The sequence below is a fragment of the Ranitomeya variabilis genome, chromosome 4 (assembly GCF_051348905.1).
Source record: "Ranitomeya variabilis isolate aRanVar5 chromosome 4, aRanVar5.hap1, whole genome shotgun sequence".
NCBI lineage: Eukaryota > Metazoa > Chordata > Amphibia > Anura > Dendrobatidae > Ranitomeya > Ranitomeya variabilis.
In genome coordinates, this window is record NC_135235.1 from 100213258 (window position 1) to 100234351 (window position 21094).

Here is a 21094-nt window from a genome sequence, read left to right on the forward strand (position 1 = left end):
CTAGTTAATGACAAAAACTAATCTGCTGCCTCTCCGTTTTTGTTCTTGTAGAAAATCATATGTTTTGCAACACAGTATTCAAAGGGGTATTTCTGTCCATATGATATGCCAGAATTGGCTCATAAATGCAGGTCCCACTTCTTAGACCCAAACTTGTCCAAAACAATGGTCCCGTACTGCAGTCTTCCTGAGGAGGTGGTAGTAAAGTCTATACAAAGAAAGGATGAAGGAGTTAGTGCATGCGACTTTCTATATTTTGTTTTCACAAATTTAAATCTTTTATGCAGTCCCTGACTTTAACAAGCTGTTTAATTAGTGCTGTTTTAACCAATATAATAAATTTTCTTATCTTACAAAAATGCATTTGTAATTTTACAAACTGTGTAAACATCCTTTTTTCTACACTGCAGGTGTGTCTACTACCCACATGTAATTATATACATTGTTTGGACCAGCTTCGTATCTCATCTGTTCTATAAATGCTTTACAATGGATGGATGCAGTTTTTATAACTGTATCTGAGTGTTACACACTTATCTTGGCTCCAGGACCAGGCTCTGCTCTCTTCCTTAAAGCTGCTACACTTTTGCAATGCTTCACATTGAGTATTAGAAGTTGCCCGCCAAGATTCAGTGACCCAAGGCCTTTTTAAAACCGTCTCGTGTCAGTTGGCTTTCATCTCAGCAAATTCATGTTTGTTTTAACAATCTGCAGTCACATCCTCAGATCTGCAACTAAAGATGACCATACACATCAGTTGACAGCCAAATGATGCTTAGGCCACCACCCAACTCCGCTGAGTGCTCCCAGGTTTTCTATGAAAAACCTGTTGACTGACACGTCTGCAGTGGCTTATCTGCAGGAGAACAATGAGATGGGCAGTCCAAAATCCTACTGTTATGAACGTGACACACTCAAACTCGGGTGACCGGAATAAGGAAGACCTATTACAGTGAGAAGCCGCCCCACAACTTATTGGTTCCTGTACATAACTGTTCAAACCATAACTGTTCAAAGGAAAATGTGCTGAGAAGGTAGACAAACAGAGACCGCAGGAATACAAACTGTTTGCCTAGCAGGGAAAATCCCATAACAGAAGGGCTGGAGCTCCTTAGCACAAATCCACCTAGAAGTATAGCCAGCAAGGAAGTGCAGTGAAGGATGAACATATAAAACCCTACCCAGAATGTGATAGGGCAAAACAAAATGGGAAAATAAGAAACACCTGGAGAGGAGCAGGAATGGAAAACAAAGACTATAGAAACCATCAGCATTTGGATGGAGAAGAAAGGGGAATAGCTCAGCAGACAGGGGAACCGTCCACGCGCACTCGACATCTTTCACGACCATCACTTGACCAGTCTCCCCTTTACACACCGGACCTATAGCGACGGGTTCAGTGCACATTAGTCTGTGTATGGGGGCTTAACACTTTGTCTGCTGTAAGCATAACAAACCCTTCTCTGGACTTGCTCACACTACATTTCTGCTGCAACTCATGAATTGACTATATGTTTTCAGTTCTTTTTGTGTATGCCAATCCTGGTTATGTGTCTTTGACATTCCCTGCTCCACTTGTCTGCCTGCTGTCCATCATACCCTGCTGTCCTAGTCCTCTCTGTTGTACATGCCATCTGGCAAGTCCTGCCCAGTGTGTCATCTTCATTCCGTGTTGTCCAACCCAACCTGGGACTTAGAGAATTTACCTCACCAGTTGAGTTCATAACACTAGATGGGCAAGCAGGAGGAGTACTGCTAATTTCATCCTTGCGTGAAACTACCATTGAGTATCTTCTGTCTCATGTTGTCACTTAAAAAAAAAAAAAAAAAAACTTTATTAGGAACACTTCCACATTTTAAAAGAGGGCTTTTCGGGTTGTTGTTTTTTTGTACCTCTGAATAGTGGAACTTGGTAAATTAATTTAGCTTCAAAAATAGGAGCTTCCCTGGCTCACATGCTAAATGTAAACCAAGAAAATACTCGTAAGAGTGTTCTAGAAGAGAGCTGTGTATTCCATGTGTTGCCTCATCCATGACTTACTGGCAGGGTCCTGAATCCCTTTTTAGAGCATCTGTGTTTTGTGCAGTGCAGCATCTCATTGGTCCACATTTCTTTTTTTTATTGTTTCAACTAGTTTTTATTAATATTATAAATATATATATATATATATATATACAAATATATATATATATATATATATATATATATATATATATATATATATAATAAAAGTATATATATTTGTATTATAAAGAAGCAACCTATGTTGCCACTGTCTCTTCTCAGGCGATGGGCCTAGTTTCCTTCCCCTCTTACTGGCTCTATTTTCGTCTGTCCATGGCAAATTACCAATGGGATATTAAGGTTCGTGCAGGCTGCCATGTGGTGTCTGATTATTGGGATAACTTTGCTTTCAGCAACTACCGTATGTACTTTGTCAGGAGTTGCTTCACCGTCCACTACATATCCTGCTCCCTTGCTGATCCACATGCTGACCATCATGTCCATACCGCTGTATCATTGCCTCTGTCCGTGCTGCTCACCCTGAACTCCACTTTAAAGAATCCACCTGACCATGCAAGCCAAAAACAAACTAGAGACACATTTATGAATGTTTTAGGGATAACTATTCTGCAGGTAATTGGGGTGGGGGAGGTCAAAAGTAGAAAACTTGAAAAAAGTATTTTTCGCCAAACTTTGAACCATTGTCCAGTAGGGCAGAGGTGCCAAACTGCATTCCTCGAGGGCCGCCAACAGGTCATGTTTTCAGGATTTCCTTGTATTGCACAGGTGATAATTTAATCACCTGCACAGAATGATTCCAGCACCTTGTGGAATGCTAAAGAAATCCTGAAAACATGACCTGTTGGCGGCCCTCGAGGAATGCAGTTTGACACCTCTGCAGTAGGGTTGAACAGAAAGGCAGACCCAAAGTAGCTAATCTAGAGAACCGTCCAGTGAATTGGAGCACCAACCGATAATGGGATCTTATAGTAGCTTCAAATGCTATCACCCTTTTGATATAGGGTTAATATGTAGGTGAATAACGTTCCAAAACTGTCTGGCTTCCTTACTGAAAGTGCAGCTGCTGGGAGGAAAATTATTTTTATTCCTGAGAAACCTCTGTCTATTAATCATAAAGGCGTGCCTGTGCAGCTGCAGTCATCGCTCAGTAGACAGTGAGCAGTGGCTCGGTCTGCAGTGCTTCATTAAGTCTGGAAAAACCAGCACTAGTGGCAGTGTTTAATTTGCAGTTAGCTGTATTGTGCACTAGGTAGAATATTCTTCTAAATAAAGTATATGGAATCTGTCTAGAAACTGAGTTTAGTGATGCCCTTTTATGGAAATAGTGGAGCGTTAAACCAAGGTCTAGACATGGAGGAAGACTAGATACCTGGAATAAGCGGGGTAAATGGAAAGGACATAAGGGGCATAATGATGAATATTGATGGATATTTATCTTTTGCACTGAAGCCATATCCTACGGATAAAATCAAAGGAACTCCATAAAAATCAGTAATAGAAAAAAGTTGCACACAGTTTTCAATGCGTAAAAAGAGAAGTCCACAACGTAAGATGCTGGAGATGTGCTATGTGATAGTATTTTATAATGTCACATAATGCTCCTGAAGAAGTCTTGGAACCTAGGTGTTGGATGCTGTGGGATATGTGAGTGCAGCGCCAGCATTCTGCTTATATCTCTGCCACCGTAGCTTCTAACTGTGAAAGACGTCAGCATGGGTGCAGATAGCTTCTAGTACCACTCTCAAATGAATCGTCGGCAGGGTCGGTGATAGAAGCAGTAAGTATAAATAGAGCCAAGCCCTGATGATGATTCACTTAAGGGCAGTTCTAGAAGGTGTAGGGCAGCGTTAGTGTCATTACTTTAATCTCTACCTCGTGATAACATTCTTTCAGTTAGAACTACTGCAGTGGAGATAGAATCAGAGTGCTAGCGCTGCACTCGCTTCTGCCACAGCATCTATCACTCAGGACCTAACACGTCTTCAGAGGGGGCAGCGATGCAAGAAATTAGTGAGCAACTGCAGCGCTGGCCCCTGTGATATCTTGTTCCAGGAGGGGCCATGGATGCTGCGACCATTGTGTAATAACGCAAATTACAAAAGTGATTAGGGTATAACGATAGATAGGAAATACATTTTAGGTGTCAGATCAACCTTTAAACAATAGACATGATCTTTGCCATGTTGTCTGATGGTTCAGCAACCATTTTTTAAGAAGGAGAGGATGGGAAGTCATCGGATTCTGAGCGAACCAGCATTCCATAGTGAGCATTCAGCTGCTTTTGAGAGGCAAAATCGTTATCGGCCCTGAGTGGTGAACTGTGGTTGTTAGCACATCTTACAAGTTTCAACTGAAGCATTTACTCGATGCTGTCATTTTCTGGCAGAAATGCTAATGATCTTTACACTTTGCACACATATTGGGTGGTTTCAGATCTGGGAGGATGGACTGCGAATTGCTCTTTAATTGTAAAGTATATAGCATTTACTATTTAGGGATATCCATTAAATTCAGTGCTTGGGACATTTTTCACATTTTGAATTTAAGAATGACGGAATAATGAACACCCCTTTGATAACGAGCAGTTTCTCCAAGCACAGGGAATCCAATAATGCGTTGTATTCCCACCCGTGCTGTCATTTCTCAGATTGGCTATATCTCTGTACGTGATGGTATTAGTGTAGATTTTCTTTGGTGAATATTGATGCAGCGTCTCGTGAAGACAAGATAAAAGATTTAAAGCTTTTCAAGTTTACGTCTCAGGTGACCGGGATTTTATTTTAAATGAGATCACGGAAGCCACAGAGGAGTGAAACGATGGAATATTAATAGCATCTTTTTATATAGAGCCAACATGTTCCGCAGCTCATTAAAATGGTGGTAACCACGACCTTTATTTTGATATTTCTTCTATAAATGATTACAATTGGCATATTCGATACAGCTGTGACATGTGTGACTCGCTAGCACCCCTTGTGTTTTGTCGGCTTGGTCTTTTGTGGAGCCTGATGCAATGGGATGTGTAAATGTAGTTAATAAAGAAGGTAAGTAAATTGGATTTGGGAGCCAGGAGGATTTTATAACCACTGCATGACTGGTCCCACAGGCAGCCCGGCGACATCATTCCTGCTAGAATACTGGCTGGATCTCTCTGATATATGTTCTAAAGCTCGGAAGGATTAGTTCTCATTGTCCTGCGCTATATAATGTCTCTGTCTTTGGAAGCACTTCAAAAGCATCCAGGCCGGCATAAAAAAAACGTTGTGCTTGATTTCACCAATTATCAGAGTACTGTGAGTGCAAAACTAATCATTTGTGCTATTAATTCAGTATATGATTATTTTTTTCCATGCAGTAGTAGCACAGCCAGATTGAAATGTTCTTGTATCCGTACTACAAGACTGAGCGTGTCACATAGAGAACCTGTCATCCTTTGCTCATACACTGTGCAAGGAGTTAGAAAGTGGGGTGTTAGCAGCCTGGATCTAAAGAACAGGTCCTCTAGATCCCTCTTGGGTTGGCTAATACTACATGCTAATGATTGGGAAATTGGGGTTTCCTCTAGTCCAGTGTTCCCCAACTCCGGTCCTCAAGAGCCACCAACAGGTCATGTTTTCAGGATCTCCTTAGTATTGCCCGGGTGATAATTCCATCATCTGTGCAATACTAAAGAAAACATGACCTGTTGGTGGTTCTTGTGAACTGGGATTGGGGAACACTGCTCTAGTCCAACCTTGTTTATAGTAATTGGTTAATGTACTAATTTATAGTATAACTGCTCAACATCATTAAAGGGCTTGTTCGGGACTTGCATGTGGATGACCTATCCACGCTGTAATCGGCAACGTCCCCTAACCATGTACGGCACTGCTGTGTTCTGGCTGCTTTCATCTGCTCACTGATGGAGCAGATATCGGCTGATCTGTTTTGGATGATGGGTGTCTGGCCCAAACTGATTTTATATTGATGATCTATAAGTAAATATCCTACAGAGATATCATCCGTTTGCAAGCTCTGCACAACACCTTTAAGTAGAGATGGCCACAAAGGAGCATGTCGCTGTTGTTGTTTTTTTTTTTTTGGAGGGGGTGCGTTGGGGTCACTAGGTGATATTATTGTAACATATATATTTAAAGAGTTAGTCCTGCTACTTACATTTATCATTAACAGCATTAAGTGATAAATGAATGATCAATCAAGTCTGATCTTCCGGACTCCCAGAGATCCCAGGAAGTGCTGTTCTCTGACTTCCTCTAGAGTTGGTTTTGTCTGAAGGAAGTGAGAGTGAATTCAGCCCTTCCCGCTAAATGATAATAATAATCTTTATATATTCATATAAACATATTCCAACATATTCCGCAGCGCTTTACAGTTAAACGGTTTCAAACACAAGTGTCATAAGTAACAACTTTAACAATACAATAATTAAAGCAAAATAAGACGACCCTGCCCGTGAGAGCTTACAATCTACAATGAGGTGGGGGAGATACAAGGTAGAGGTGTGTATTTACAATGATGTATTTACAATGATGGTCCAGCCATCTTCAGGGGGTGGGGGATAGACGGAGATAGTGAATGGGGCACACACAGAAACATAAAATATCTTTGATTAGGGAACATGGTAGGCCGCTCTGAACAAATGTGTTTTGAGGGAGCGCCTAAAACTATGCAAATTGTGGATGGTCCTAATATCTTGGAGTAGAGCATTCCAGAGGATTGGCGCAGCACGGGAGAAGTCTTGGAGTCAGGAGTGGGAGGTACGGAATAGTGCAGAGGTTAGTCGAAAGTGATTTGCAGAGTGCAGTGGTGATGTAACTGTACTTCAAGATTGTAGATGATTTGCTGCAATGTGACATAGTTATGTGAGAGAATCTGACAAAGGGAAATTACTGTCTGTCAGTCCAGTGGCACCCCCGCAGCACGATCGTGGGGTGCTCATGGTTACTGTGGCAACAGGGAGGCCTAACAAAGGCTTCCCTCTCTGCTGTATCCCTCAGCCAATCAATCAAATGCAGTAGAGATAATGCACTGTACCACATTGTATCATTACTATCAAAAGATTCACATTTTCCAAACTAGCAGTATTTTACTATGGATACAGAGTGGTTCCAGCAGAAGTTTTTTTTTGTTTTTTTTAAATGATTATTTTATTGAATACATGATTAAAATAATTAAACCTTAAAAACTAACAAACAGGGTAGTAATAAACCTCCAAAAAGGGGATATGTATAAATACAATGAAGCTTGGCCGCCTATGCAATATGAAGATAAAGACCTACAGAAACAGTCTAATGTTTACTTTCCTATCATGCATGTCTGTGTGCACAGTTCTGTCCAATAATGATAAATCCCTTTTCAATTATTTTTGATTGTTGTAGACTCCAAAAAAGTGCTTAGTGCATAATATTTGCTTAGTGCAAAAAAAAAGGAGCACAAATAAAGAAATCCTTATGGACAGACTATACCACAGGCATGCATAAAGGTACATCATCATAAGTGCAAAAAGAACCATATTCAGCGTATGCTACTATATCTATTTAGTGCCAAGAATCAGTAAAGTAAAGGAGTACATCAACGGAAATGGTTACTGATTCTTGGTACTAAATAGCTAATAGATATAATAGTATAGCAAATATCTAATAAAGCACAACAAAACCGGTGCTCCGTGCTGGAAAAAGTCTCCGCTCTATGTCCATTTGTCCTATAATCTTTAGTAAGCTGCCATATCCTCACAGTTGGTATAAAAACTGAAATATTTCAGGAGTTATCTATAGAAATCTTGTTACCTGCAAAAAAATCCCACAAAAAACATGAGAATGGACATAAAATAAGCAATAGGTTTAAGTATAAAACTTAATTCCTCACCAGAGCTGATTTATGAAGAGGCTTTAGATGCGGCAATATACAGTTAAGTCCATATATATTTGGACAGAGACAACATTTTTTTAATTTTGGTTATAGACATTACCGCAATGAATTTTAAACAAAACCAGATGCAGTTGAAGTTCAGACTTTCAGCTTTCATTTGAGGGTATCCACATTAAAATTGGATGTAGGGTTTAGGAGTTTCAGCTCCTTAACATGTGCCACCTTGTTTTTAAAGGGACCAAAAGTAATTGGACAATTGACTCCAAGGCTATTTCATGGACAGGTGTGGGCAATCCCTTCGCTATGTCATTCTCAATTAAGCAGATAAAAGGCCTGGAGTTGATTTGAGGTGTGGTGCTTGCATTTGGAAGGTTTTGCTGTGAAGTAAACATGCGGTCAAAGGAGCTCTCCATGCAGGTGAAACAAGCCATCCTTAAGCTGAGAAAACAGAAAAAAAACATCCGAGAAATTGCTACAATATTAGGAGTGGCAAAATCTACAGTTTGGTACATCGTGAGAAAGAAAGAAAGCACTGGTGAACTCATCAATGCAAAAAGACCTGGGCGCCCACGGAAGACAACAGTGGTGGATGATCGCAGAATAATCTCCATGGTGAAGAGAAACCCCTTCACAACAGCCAACCAAGTGACCAACACTCTCCCGGAGGTCGACGTATCAATATCCAAATCTACCATAAAGAGAAGACTGCATGAAAGTAAATACAGAGGGTTCACTGCACGGTGCAAGCCACTCATAAGTGTCAAGAATAAAAAGGCTAGACTGGACTTTGCTAAAAAAAAATCTAAAAAAGCCAGGACAGTTCTGGAAGAACATTCTTTGGACAGATGAAACCAAGATTGATCTCTACCAGAATGATGGAAAGAGAAAAGTATGGCGAAGGCGTGGTACAGCTCATGATCCAAAGCATACCACCTCATCTGTAAAACACGGCGGAGGCAGTGTGATGGCTTGGGCGTGCATGGCTGCCAGTGGCACTGGGTCACTAGTGTTTATTGATGATGTGACACAGGACAGAAGCAGCAGAATGAATTCTGAGGTATTCAGAGACATACTTTGTGCTCAGATCCAGCCAAATGCAGCCAAACTACAGATGGACAATGACCCAAAACATGAAGCCAAAGCAAAGTTTATTAAAGCAAAGAAGTGGAATGTTCTTGAATGGCCAAGTCAGTCACCTGATCTCAACCCAATTGAGCATGCATTTCCCTTGTTAAAGACTAAACTTCAGACAGAAATGCCCACAAACAAACAGCAACTGAAAACCACCGCAGTGAAGGCCTGGCAGAGTATCAAAAAGGAGGAAACACAGTGTCTGGTGATGTTCATGAGTTCAAGACTTCAGGCAGCCATTGCCAACAAAGGGTTTTCAACCAAGTACTAGAAAGGAACATTTTATTTAAAATTATGTAATCTGTCCAATTACTTTTGGTCCCTTTTAAAAACAGTGTGGCACATGTTAAGGAGCTGAAACTCCTAAACCCTTCATCCAATTTTAATGTGGATACCCTCAAATGAAAGCTGAAAGTCTGAACTTCAACTGCATCTGAATTGTTTTGTTTAAAATTCATTGTGGTAATGTCTATAACCAAAATTAGAAAAATGTCTCTGTCCAAATATATATGGACTTAACTGTATGACCGCGGGCTCATATTGTAGCCCCTACTCGAAGGCCAGCCATTGCTGTTTACACGCAGTCTGTAACACAGAGCGGCCTCTCTGATTAGGAGGCCACATAAGATGGCATCAATTATTGTCAACTGAAAATAATAATTGCAAATCACTTACATGTAGCAATCGTCGCTAAAGCCCACCTGTAGTCAGCGAACATGACAGCCTATCTAACCACTAACCGACCCGCTTACTTTGGCAGGTACTGCTGGCACTGAGCAGTGTCCTGCTGCTGATGATATGGTTTTATTAGTTCATAGTCCAGTGTTTAAACCTGTCTCCATAGCTATTATGCTGTATTCTAAGGACCCGCGACCATAAAATGATAGTGTTCCTTGGAGACTAAGCTCATTTTTCATTTCTAATTAAAAATGAATGTCTCAGTACACTAGTAATAATGTTTATCATTTAAAGGTAAGCTCGGGAAAAACTGAACAACCTCCGTGTACATTGGATCTATTCACCCGAGTAATTGAAATAAACCCATTGCCGTATCTAAAGCAATCATCACTGTTGGAGATGGATAAATGGTGTGCACACAGTGGGCCGATGATTTACTGAAGTTGTCCAACCTTTAGACCGAGCATACTGATATTTTCCACTTTTTAAGACTGTCGAATATATCATTGTCTTATGCTATTTGATAAATGAGAAACATTGTTCTGGACTATGGGACTGATTGAAGTTTTCACGCTGAAATTCTGGTATTGAAAAGTAACAAGATTTTAGCACAACTCGGAATTGCTCAAAATTTTGCGACACTTGGCCTTTTTACACCATCTATCCCAACTGCACCAAAGTGAAAGGGTGGAAGCCCATCAGGGGCATCTAATTCATGACGAGCATTGGCTTTCCCTACTCTAGAAATCTCACTCCAGTCTCTCGATTGTATTTATAGGTGGAAACTATATTTTCCTAAGCTTTTGTGGTAGTGCATTAATTGTGCCGGACCACCTACAGTAAGAGCTTTACCTATAATATGAAAAGCCCCAATGCAAATGACCCCTCACCTAATTATGGCCAGTTGCCACTCTCGGACACCTGTGGCCACGTGAGACTGCTACCTGAGTATAAGTTACAGCTACACCCTTGTGTTCAGCCATGCGATTGACTGTTTATTGCCTGTATTTTTTAATTACGGTATGCTTTTTCTTTTATGTTTCTTGGCGTGATTCAATGTGTTTCTTACACGTATGAATAGCTAGGAGTTTCAGACATTGAAATAATACGATTAAACTGATACAATGTGATCCTGATTTTTTTTAGATTTATTAATCAAGTTAATCACTTACTCCTAAAAAAGCTGTAAATCGGATGATCCTACTTCTTAATCCACTGTTTTATATGTACCAGTAAGCAGGGCTGTGGTGTCGGAGTCGGTATAAAATAGACCGTGTCCGACTCCTAAAATATATAATACATTGGGTACAGTAGTATACTGCAGAAAATGCTGTAAATGTTTTCAGAATAATTTGGGAAAGTTATGAAATGTCCTATAAATGTCTGTTATGTTCCTGATCTAAGGATCTAGGCTGTTAGCGGAGATGAATCTGTGCTGCACTTTATGTACATGCTCAGTAGTGACCGATGATGTGGAGTCAGAAGTCAGGGAAATTGAGGAGTCAGTCTGAGTCGGTGGTTTGGCTTCCAGTCTTCACAGCCCTGCCACTAAGCACAGAGACCATATACTAAGTATAAGGGTTGTGTCCTGAATATATTACATATAGTAATCAGTAAGGGATTTTATGTAATCTTTTAGTATTCGTCCTATAGGGATAGTGGATGTTACCACTTCTGACATGTCACCTTGTATTCCCCTGAAATAACAATTCTGAAGCATCTTCCTTTAGAGCTAGGTCGATTTGCCATTCATCTTTTGTTCCTCCATTTATATATTAATACATCTGGGCATTACATTCCCCTTGTCAAAGGGGTGCGTCTCTACAGTCTGACACTGGCAGCTCTGATTGGGCAGGGTAAAAGTCTGTAGGGACCAACCCCCTCACCCACCACCAGATGGCATTACCAAGTTTTTACATTAGAAATTACTAGTAGGAACATCAGAGGAACTGCTGAACCGTGACCGTGTAAGATGTGGACAGTGTCAAGAGTTCCCTGCGGGTGGGCAGTGACATTACCCCATTTATAAGATTTGCATACGTGCGATGATGTGCCAAGTAAAGATCTACTCGTTTGTTCTCTTTTATTGAGAGAAATCGAGTAAAACTAGTCGGTATTCTTATATGCGGTCACTTGACTTTCCCAGCTGCACGGGGAATAGAGGAGAATCACAGACACAGAGTGCACAGACGGACCACTAGCCTGGTGTGAGCAGTGCTTTCAACTTCATGTGACTGCACTAGAGTCTGACCCCTGTTATTTGTTGTATGCATGGAAGCATTTTCTTTTTTATATGCTTTTCAAATATGATTTTTCTGGTATCCTAAAAGAAACCGCTACATGTAAATCCTATGGGGTTTAAAAGGAAAACCCAAAATTGTACACAGTGTTTTGTTGCTTTAGCAACACTGCTGCCGAGTACACTGCATAGTAACAAGTATCTTTAAAGAAAGATCGGTATTAGAGCGAAGTCAGACCTCCGTTTTTTATGTACTAGTTTTATCTGTGGTTTTCAAAACTTGCACTCTTTATAGTCTATGGCAGGGGTAGGCAATTCATTTTCCCAAGGGGCAACATGAGAGACTGTGACTATTGTGGAAGGCAAACCCAATAGGCTGAAATTCTAATCAATATTAATATTAACATCTTCATTATAATTATTAATATTCATGATATCACAGTATGAGCCCCACATAGCCTCCTACATTCAGTGTGAGCCAGCACATAGCCTCCTGTATACTGTATGAGTCCCCACATAGCCTCCCTATATACAGTACGAGCCCCTCATAGCCTATATACAGCATGAGCCCTCACATAGCCTCCCTATATATAGTGCGAACCCCCACATAGCCTCCCTATATACAGTACGAGCCCCACATAGCCTCCCTAAAAACAGCAAGAGCCCTCACATAGCCTCCCTATATATAGTGCGAGCCCGCACATAGCCTCCCTATATATAGTGTGAATCCCCACATAGCCTCCCTATATACAGTACGAGCCCTCACATAGCCTCCCTATATACAGTACGAGCCAGCACATAGCCTCCCTATATACAGTACGAGCCCGCACATAGCCTCCCTATATATAGTGCGAATCCCCACATAGCCTCCCTATATACAGTATGAGCCCGCACATAGCCTCCCTATATACAGTACGAGCCCGCACATAGCCTCCCTATATACAGTACGAGCCCGCACATAGCCTCCCTATATATAGTGCGAATCCCCACATAGCCTCCCTATATACAGTACGAGCCCGCACATAGCCTCCCTATATATAGTGTGAATCCCCACATAGCCTCCTTATATACAGTACGAGCCCTCACATAGCCTCCCTATATACAGTACGAGCCAGCACATAGCCTCCCTATATACAGTACGAGCCCGCACATAGCCTCCCTATATATAGTGCGAATCCCCACATAGCCTCCCTATATACAGTATGAGCCCGCACATAGCCTCCCTATATACAGTACGAGCCCGCACATAGCCTCCCTATATACAGTACGAGCCCGCACATAGCCTCCCTATATATAGTGCGAATCCCCACATAGCCTCCCTATATACAGTACGAGCCCGCACATAGCCTCCCTATATATAGTGCGAACCCCCACATAGCCTCACTATATACAGCGTGAGCCCTACATAGCCTCCATAGGGTATAAGTGAATTTCATTTTTCAAGGTTCCAGACAAGAGTCGGTAACTAAGTCCGGAATATGATGTGAGCTCTATCTCAGTAATCTTGGGGTGAATATTCTGCATTGATTTTTTTTTTTGACTCTGGGGTTACCTCTGACATATAAATCTTTAAGTTTTCTTTAATATAAAAGTTAATTTGCACTATGAAGTGTAATGTCCACAAATGCTCCTATACCCCTAAAACACGCTGCTCTAGTCTGTTTACAGCATTGATATCAGTGACTAAAGTGCACATCACCGCTATAACGAATCACTGAGTTCAATGGCTCATACTGTATACATCCATAGAGCCATTGAGGTAAGTGATTGGCTGCAGCGGCGACGTGCACTGTAGTCATAATGTCACCACTGCAGCCAGTAAACAAAGATAAGAACAGTGGTGGAGAGTCGGCGCTGAACCTAGGGAGGGTAACTGCCATCTGCGTTCTTTTTTTTTTTTCTTTCTAACTTGCTGATCGATGTGGGTTCCTTACTGGAGATCCCACAAATCCAGATAACTGGGCTCTTAAGTGCTCTGTTGGATTGGAGTCATGGCCGCATTTGCATGTCACCCACTCCCTTTATTGTTTTTGGGTGTCCAAACTGTGTAGGGACATTTGACCAGAAGAAAAGTGACCCCAGTTATTAATTTAGTCATACAAGATAGAGAACAGAGGAATGTTCCCATGAAAAAATGTTTGTGGGAAATTAAAGTTCACTCTAACAGAAGTGTCAGGAGAGGTGACTGGTTCTCTTTAAGGTTCTTTTTTTTTTTTCCTCTGCTCTTATAATTTTGTTGTTTTTGTTTTAGGAACGCTGGATTGGGTGTATGTGCCATGGCATGCAGATTTGGAGGTATACTTGCTCCATTCGTACCTTCAATGGTAAGAGCAATTTCTTTGATATTGATTTACTTGGCATTTTAAAGAGCCTGTAAGTGTTTATGATTTGTTTTAAATTATGGGGAATGTGACCGAAATGCAGAAGTCTTACAGATAAGTTTATGAAAACTGTACTCGGCTCAGCCATCTCTTCAGCTCTTGCTGCATTATCTCTGGAGATGGTCACAAACACTTGGCTATAAGCCCTAAAGTAATGTAAAACCGAACTTTGATCTTTCTCTCTGTTGTTCGGTGTATAGCGTGTTTGTAGAATTCTTAAGTGCTATAGAAAATGTGATCTGCTGTCACTTCAAGGCCCCAAATTGGTATGCAAGTGCAACATACAATAGATTAGACCACACGCACAATGCAAAAGGAATAGCATACTTCATGTGACATAATAAGCTATAAGTAGAATAAAAATCTAGTAGACCAGTAGTTCTCAAACTAACTCAAGCCAAGAGACCCCAACAAGCCAAAGACCCCTCAGAGTAACTAACCTATTACCTAGTCATCACTATTGATGACAGAAGAAGATGCTGAATGATGCTGATGGAACACAATGAGGCATATTTGTAAATGTGGTCAAACAATATTAATTCACAGTGTATTGGAAGCCATATTCCTCAAATTAACCTATTGAAGTTGAGAATTATGGCAAATCTGCTGAACTATGACAGTTCTCCGCCATAAAAATGCATAGAAAAGACCAAGAACTCGAAAGCTTTATCCAGTTTCATAAGTAGTCATATAGCCCTTGTAGGGTTTACCTATTAATGACGTGTCTGTGTTGTAATGGCTTGAGGAGTTGCTAAGAATGGATCATTGAATGGCTGTATGAATGTTCTTGATCCGTCTATTCTAGTGGAATGTTGGTTGAGTGATGTTGTACGCTTCTCTAGGACATCTGACCTATTCGAGTGCATACAAGTACACTGAAGTGGGTGCTGTAGTTGTAGAAGATGCTATAAAGAGGTTTTCTTTAACTGAACACATTACTTATACAGTACATTGGAGAGGTAATAATTGAATAATCTCTGGGGGTCTGACCAATAGCAGTGGGATTCCCAAAATAACCTTTGTGAACAAAACCATGGTACGCATGCTTGACTACCCTTCCGTTCACTTCTATCAGACTTGCAAAGGTTGTCTTGTCTCAGACCCATAGAAGTGAATGAAACGGTGGTTGATCATATTTACCTCTGCTCCATTTACACAGGGGATTTGGGGATCCATGTGTGTCATGGGTCTGTCAGTGGTCACCTTGCAGCCCTAAAATGGCTTCCACAGACAGACTTGGTGCAAGCCTCTCTCTTTAGGAAATCCCAGAAGTTGTAACCTCTGTACAGGGATTTGGACTTAGATAGGAGCCTTTTGGGAGGGACAGAGTCAACAACTGTGGCCAGTGGTACAAGATGGCAGAAAGAATGGTCCAGTAACTGGGTCAAAACCAGGATATCCGAGCAGGAACAAAATTATGAGGGAGAAGAGTAGTCAAAAAAATGAGCTGAAGTCAAAATCAGGAATGTCCATTGAGAATACAAGCAAGATACACAGAAGTTCACTAAAGCTAATCACGTTATAACTGGTAGTGGACAGCAGGATTTCAGAAGCTTAAATAGCTTGCTGCCATGCCCGGGTCGCAGCATCAGAGAGCAAACACTAACAGAAGATAACTCTCGAACTCCCAGCTCGGACAGAACTAAAAGTCCCAGAAGACACAGAACTAGACTTGTCACCAGACTGCGGTGCCAACTGGTGACAGAAACAGACAGGAAGAGCAGGCACCAATTCCGATGTCAAACCTTGTTCTTCGGATCGATGAAGATCCTATTGGTTGGACCCCCACTATTCAAACATTTTTTTACCAATCACGTGAGTTTATCATAAGGGTACTATCAAAAGATATACCCTGTATTTCACATCTGAATGGCGGCATCCTTCTAGTGGCCATAGGTGTATGCCATTACCTCCTGGGATTCTATAGGCCCAGTCAGGGAGCCACTGCACCGACCATAGAAGTCATGGCACCGATTCTGTTGGGCTAATCCACTTGGGACATACTTCATTGTGTATTGAGACGTCTGTCTACAGGTTCTTTACCAACTTCTACCATTGCAAATGTAAAATATATATGAATGCTAAGGTAATGACCAGGAAACAGGTATGGGAAAGCCATAATACAAGGGAAAATGTTAGTTTTTTTGTTGTATTTAACATTGTATTAACCGCGTACGTGAGCTCTCCGCTCCGTCACAGATTAATTGAAATGAAATTCTGAGTAGGAATCTTTTTCAATCCATGAACAATATCATTAAAATTTCAAATTCCCCCTCATCTTGATATTTTATGCCACCAGCATATTTCATCCTCCCTCACAACCTATGCATTAATCCATGCGCCGTGAAAGAAATTAATAGTTAAATCAATCAAGCGCTTGCCATCTTGGACTTTGTATCACTATCTAATTTGAAATATTTCTGCCATTAATGTAGGTAATGAAAGTCAGGAGAAAACATTACCAGATGTGCAGTGCACGCTGCTTTTGGCAAGAGATCACTTCTGAAGTTGTTACAGTGATTTCATGACTGCACCCGAGACATGAGCAATTTTGTGAGTGATTTGTACGGGCTCCCGTCACTATAATTTACCGTCAGTATTTTGTGTAGGAGTTTCTATGGAAAAAACATTTCCCGGTGCTTCATTCATAGATTTTTAGATCTCAGAGTTGGCATGCGAGCTATTAACCCAGGTGCTGGGTACAAGCAAGAATGGTTGTGGGAATGGTAGTATATTTCTCTAGTGTGGTGACACTCAATATTTTAGCCATTAACAAAACAATTTGGCTGCACTTCCTGTCATTTTTGGACATCTCAAAAAACAGAATAATGCCAATCTTAGAAAATCGTTCACAAGAAGAAAGACAAGGGTTACATACCGTATATACTCGAGTATAAGCCGACCCGAGTATAAGCCGACCCCCCTAATTTTGCCACAAAAAATTAGGAAAACTTATTGACTCGAGTATAAGCCTAGGGTGGAAAATGCAGCAGCTACCGGTGAATTTCAAAAATAAAAATAGATGCTCCATACCGTTCATTATGGCCCCATAGCTGTGCCATATAGTGCTCTGCACCATTCATTATTGCCCCATCGCTGTACCATAGAAAGCTGTGCCATATAGTGCTCTGCACCGTCATTATTGCCCCATAGCTGTGCCATATAGTGCTCTGCACCGTTCATAATTGCCCCATAGCTGTGCCATATAGTGCTCTGCACCGTTCATTATTGCCCCATAGCTGTGCCATATAGTGCTCTGCACCGTTCATAATTGCCCCATAGCTGTGCCATATAGTGCTCTGCACCGTTCATTATTGCCCCATAGCTGTGCCATATAGTGCTCTGCACCGTTCATTATTGCCCCATAGCTGTGCCATAGAAAGCTGTGCTGCTGCTGCTGCAATAAAAATAATAAAACACATACTCACCTCTCTTGCTTGCAGCTCCTCAGCGTCCCGTCCTGGCGTCTCTCTGCACTGACTGATCAGGCAGAGGGCACACTATATGCGTCATCGCTCCCTCTGACCTGCACAGTCAGTGCGGAGAGACGCCGGGAAGATGGAGCGGCGCCCGGCGTGTGGAACGCGGACAGGTGAATATGTAATACTTACCTGCTCCCGTCGTCCCGCTCCTTCCCCCGGACAGCTGGTCTTCGGTGCCCAAGCCTCTTCCTCTATCAGCGGTCACCGTTACCGCTGATTAGAGAAATGAATAGGCGGCTCCGCCCCTATGGGAGTGGATTCCATATTCATTTCTCTAATGAGCGGTCCCACGTGACCGCTGAACAGGGGAAGAGCTGCGGCACCCAGAGACCGTGGGACTGCAGGGACAGCGCCAGGAACCCCGGAAGCAGGTAAGTATGCCTCAGCGCCCTCTCCCCCTCACGTGCCGACCGTGACTCGAGTATAAGCCGAGAGGGGCACTTTCAGCCCAAAAATTTGGGCTGAAAATCTCGGCTTATACTCGAGTATATACGGTACTTGAACCATCAGACAAGCTCCACAACTGACTTGACTGAAAAGTGAAATGTTTTAATTAAGCTTTATTATAAAAAGGCTTTTTACAGCAAAAATGTTTTTTCTTCCAAGTGTGTCTTCAGAGGCGTTGCCCTGGCAAAAAAAAATATACATACCGTATATACTCGACTATAAGCCGACCCGAGTAAAAGCCGAGACCCCTAATTTTGCCACAAAAAAATTGGGAAAACTTAATAACTCGAGTATAAGCCTAGGGTGGGAAATGCAGCAGCTACTAGTAAATTTCAAAAATAAAAATAGATACCAATAAAAGTAAAATTAATTGAGACATCAGTAGGTTAAGTGTTTTTGAATATTCATATTGCATCAGGAGCCCCATATAATGCTCCATAAAATTTATGACGGGCCCCATAAGATGCTCCATAATAAAATACACCCCATATAATGCTTCACAAAGGTTCATTATGGCCCCATAAGATGCTCCATAGAAAATGTGCCCCATATAATGCTGCATAAAGGTTGATTATGGCCCCATAAGATGCTCCATAGAAACATTTGTCCCATATAATTCTGCATAAAGGTTGATTATGGCCCCATAAGATGCTCCATAGAAAATATTCCCCATATAATGCTGCATAAAGGTTGATTATGGCCCCATAAGATGCTCCATAGAAACATTTGCTCCATACAATGCTGCATAAAGGTTGATTATGGCCCCATTAGATGCTCCATAGAAAATGTCCCCCATAAAATGCTGCATTAAGGTTGACCGGCCCCATAAGATGCTGCATAGAAACATTTGCCCCATATGCTGCTGCTGCTGCGATTTAAAAAAAAAAAAATGACGTACTAGCGTCTTGTCCTGAGCAGGCGGGGACACCGGCACTTGCGATATTCACCTGTCCCTGTTCCACCGCCGTGCGCTGCTGTGTCTTCCGGCTCTCTGCAGTGACTGTTCAGGCAGAGGGCGGCGCGCACACTAAACAAGTCATCGCTCCTTCTGACCTGAACGTCACAGCCAGAGGACGCAGAAGACGGAGCGGTGCGCTGCGGTGGAACGGGGACAGGTGAATATCGTAATGCTCACCCTCCCCCGTTATACTCACCCTCATGGTGCGGTCCCTGCTTCTCCGATGCGATGGTCTCTGACGCCGGCAGCTTGTTCCTGTGTTCAGCGGTCACTGGTACCGCTCATTAAAGTAATTAATATGCACTCCATCCCTATGGGAGTGGAGTCGCGTCCATATTCATTACTTTAATGAGCTGTACCACTTGACAGCTGAATACAGGAAGAGCTACGGGTGCCGGAGAAGCAGGGACATGCAGAGACGTGCCGGGATTAGGTGATTATGATTTGACAGCTGCCCCTCCCCCGCCGACCCCCTGGGACAATGACTCGAGTATAAGCCGAGAGGGGCACTTTCAGCCTAAGAAAATGGGCTGAAAATCTCTGCTTATACTCTAGTATATACGGTACTTGAGCACTAAAGAGTAAGTTCTAGAACATACAGCTCTGGCAAAAATTAAGAGACCACTGCAAAATGTTTAGTTGTCTGATTTTTCTCTTTATAGGTATATTTTTGAGTAAAATGTAAATTGTTCTTTTAAATTTCTGACATGTCTCCGAATTTGCAAGCAATACATTTTGTATTTTTTTTCTGAAAAGGAGAAATGGTCAAAATTAAAAAACAAACAAAACAGTGCTTTCAGACCTCAAATAAAGAAAACAAGTTCATAATCATTTAGAAACAACAATACTAATGTTTTAACTCAAAAACAGTTCAGAAATCAATATTTTGTGGAATAACCATGATTTTTAATCACAGCTTTCATGCGTCTTGGCATGCTTTCCACCAGTCTTTCACACTGCTTCTGGCAAAAAATGTAAGCAGTTCTTCTTTGTTTGATGGCTTGTGACTATCCATCATCCTCCTGATTACATTCCAGAGGTTTTCGATGGGGTTCAGGTCTGGAGATTGGGCTGCCAATGACAAGGTTTTGATGTGGTGGTCTCTTAATTTTTGCCAGAGCTGTATTTGTTTTTTTAATTTCTACCACGTGCTCCTAACTTAATCAGCTGCTCGAGTCTTGTACTTACAACAGGACAGTCCTCCATGATTGGAAGAGTAACCAGAGCTAAAGAGGGCCAGTAGACTGGTTCTGATCACTTGCTAATGCCAAAATGCTGTCCTATGTAAGCAGTCAGGAACGTGACCAGAGCCGCTGGCTGGTGATTGGGCACCTGGTCTAAATGAACAATATTAAAAAGTTATTTAATTTACTTATTAATGTTCACCTTTTTTTCTTGGCTAGACAATTCCTTTTAAAGCTGCATATGCATTATTTTTTATAATGTGGAAAAACAGTCACACAATAAAATTCCCTATCATGTCCTGATCGAACTTTTTAAATTTTGGTTGCATTTTAATATTGGTAAGGTAATATGGATATTCACCTTAGATGTCAGTGGCTGCACCATATTTCTTGTTACTTTATATCCAGCACTGCAGAGAACACCACTAAAATAATAGATGATGCTGTGAGTTTTCCTTAGAAATATAAAACTTGGTAGATTCCAACAACATGGTTTTGTTGTTTCTGTTGCTGCCATGGCCAAGCAAACTGTTACGTCCAACCGTGGTCCATGTGGATTTGTGGATCCACTGTGCCACAGAGCCGGGCCTACCCAGGAAGGAGCATAGCTAAGTGACTACCTGGTGTTAACTGGAGCTCCTGATGGTAGAGACAGACTGAAGGCAGCCGCCAGGTACCACTCCTAGGAAGAACCCGGTAG

The 21094-nt window shown here is 41.6% G+C and overlaps 1 protein-coding gene across 3 annotated transcripts in view; it reads left to right on the forward strand.

Annotated features, from left to right (window-relative positions):
* LOC143769920 (solute carrier family 22 member 15-like) overlaps positions 1 to 21094 on the forward strand; it is a 278504-nt gene that overhangs the window by 202665 nt on the left and 54745 nt on the right. For all 3 annotated transcript variants that reach the window (XM_077258975.1, XM_077258977.1, XM_077258976.1), the window contains exon 10: positions 14194 to 14266. In XM_077258975.1, the coding sequence (XP_077115090.1) occupies positions 14194 to 14266 (73 nt within the window). The remainder of the gene's footprint in view (positions 1 to 14193; positions 14267 to 21094) is intronic.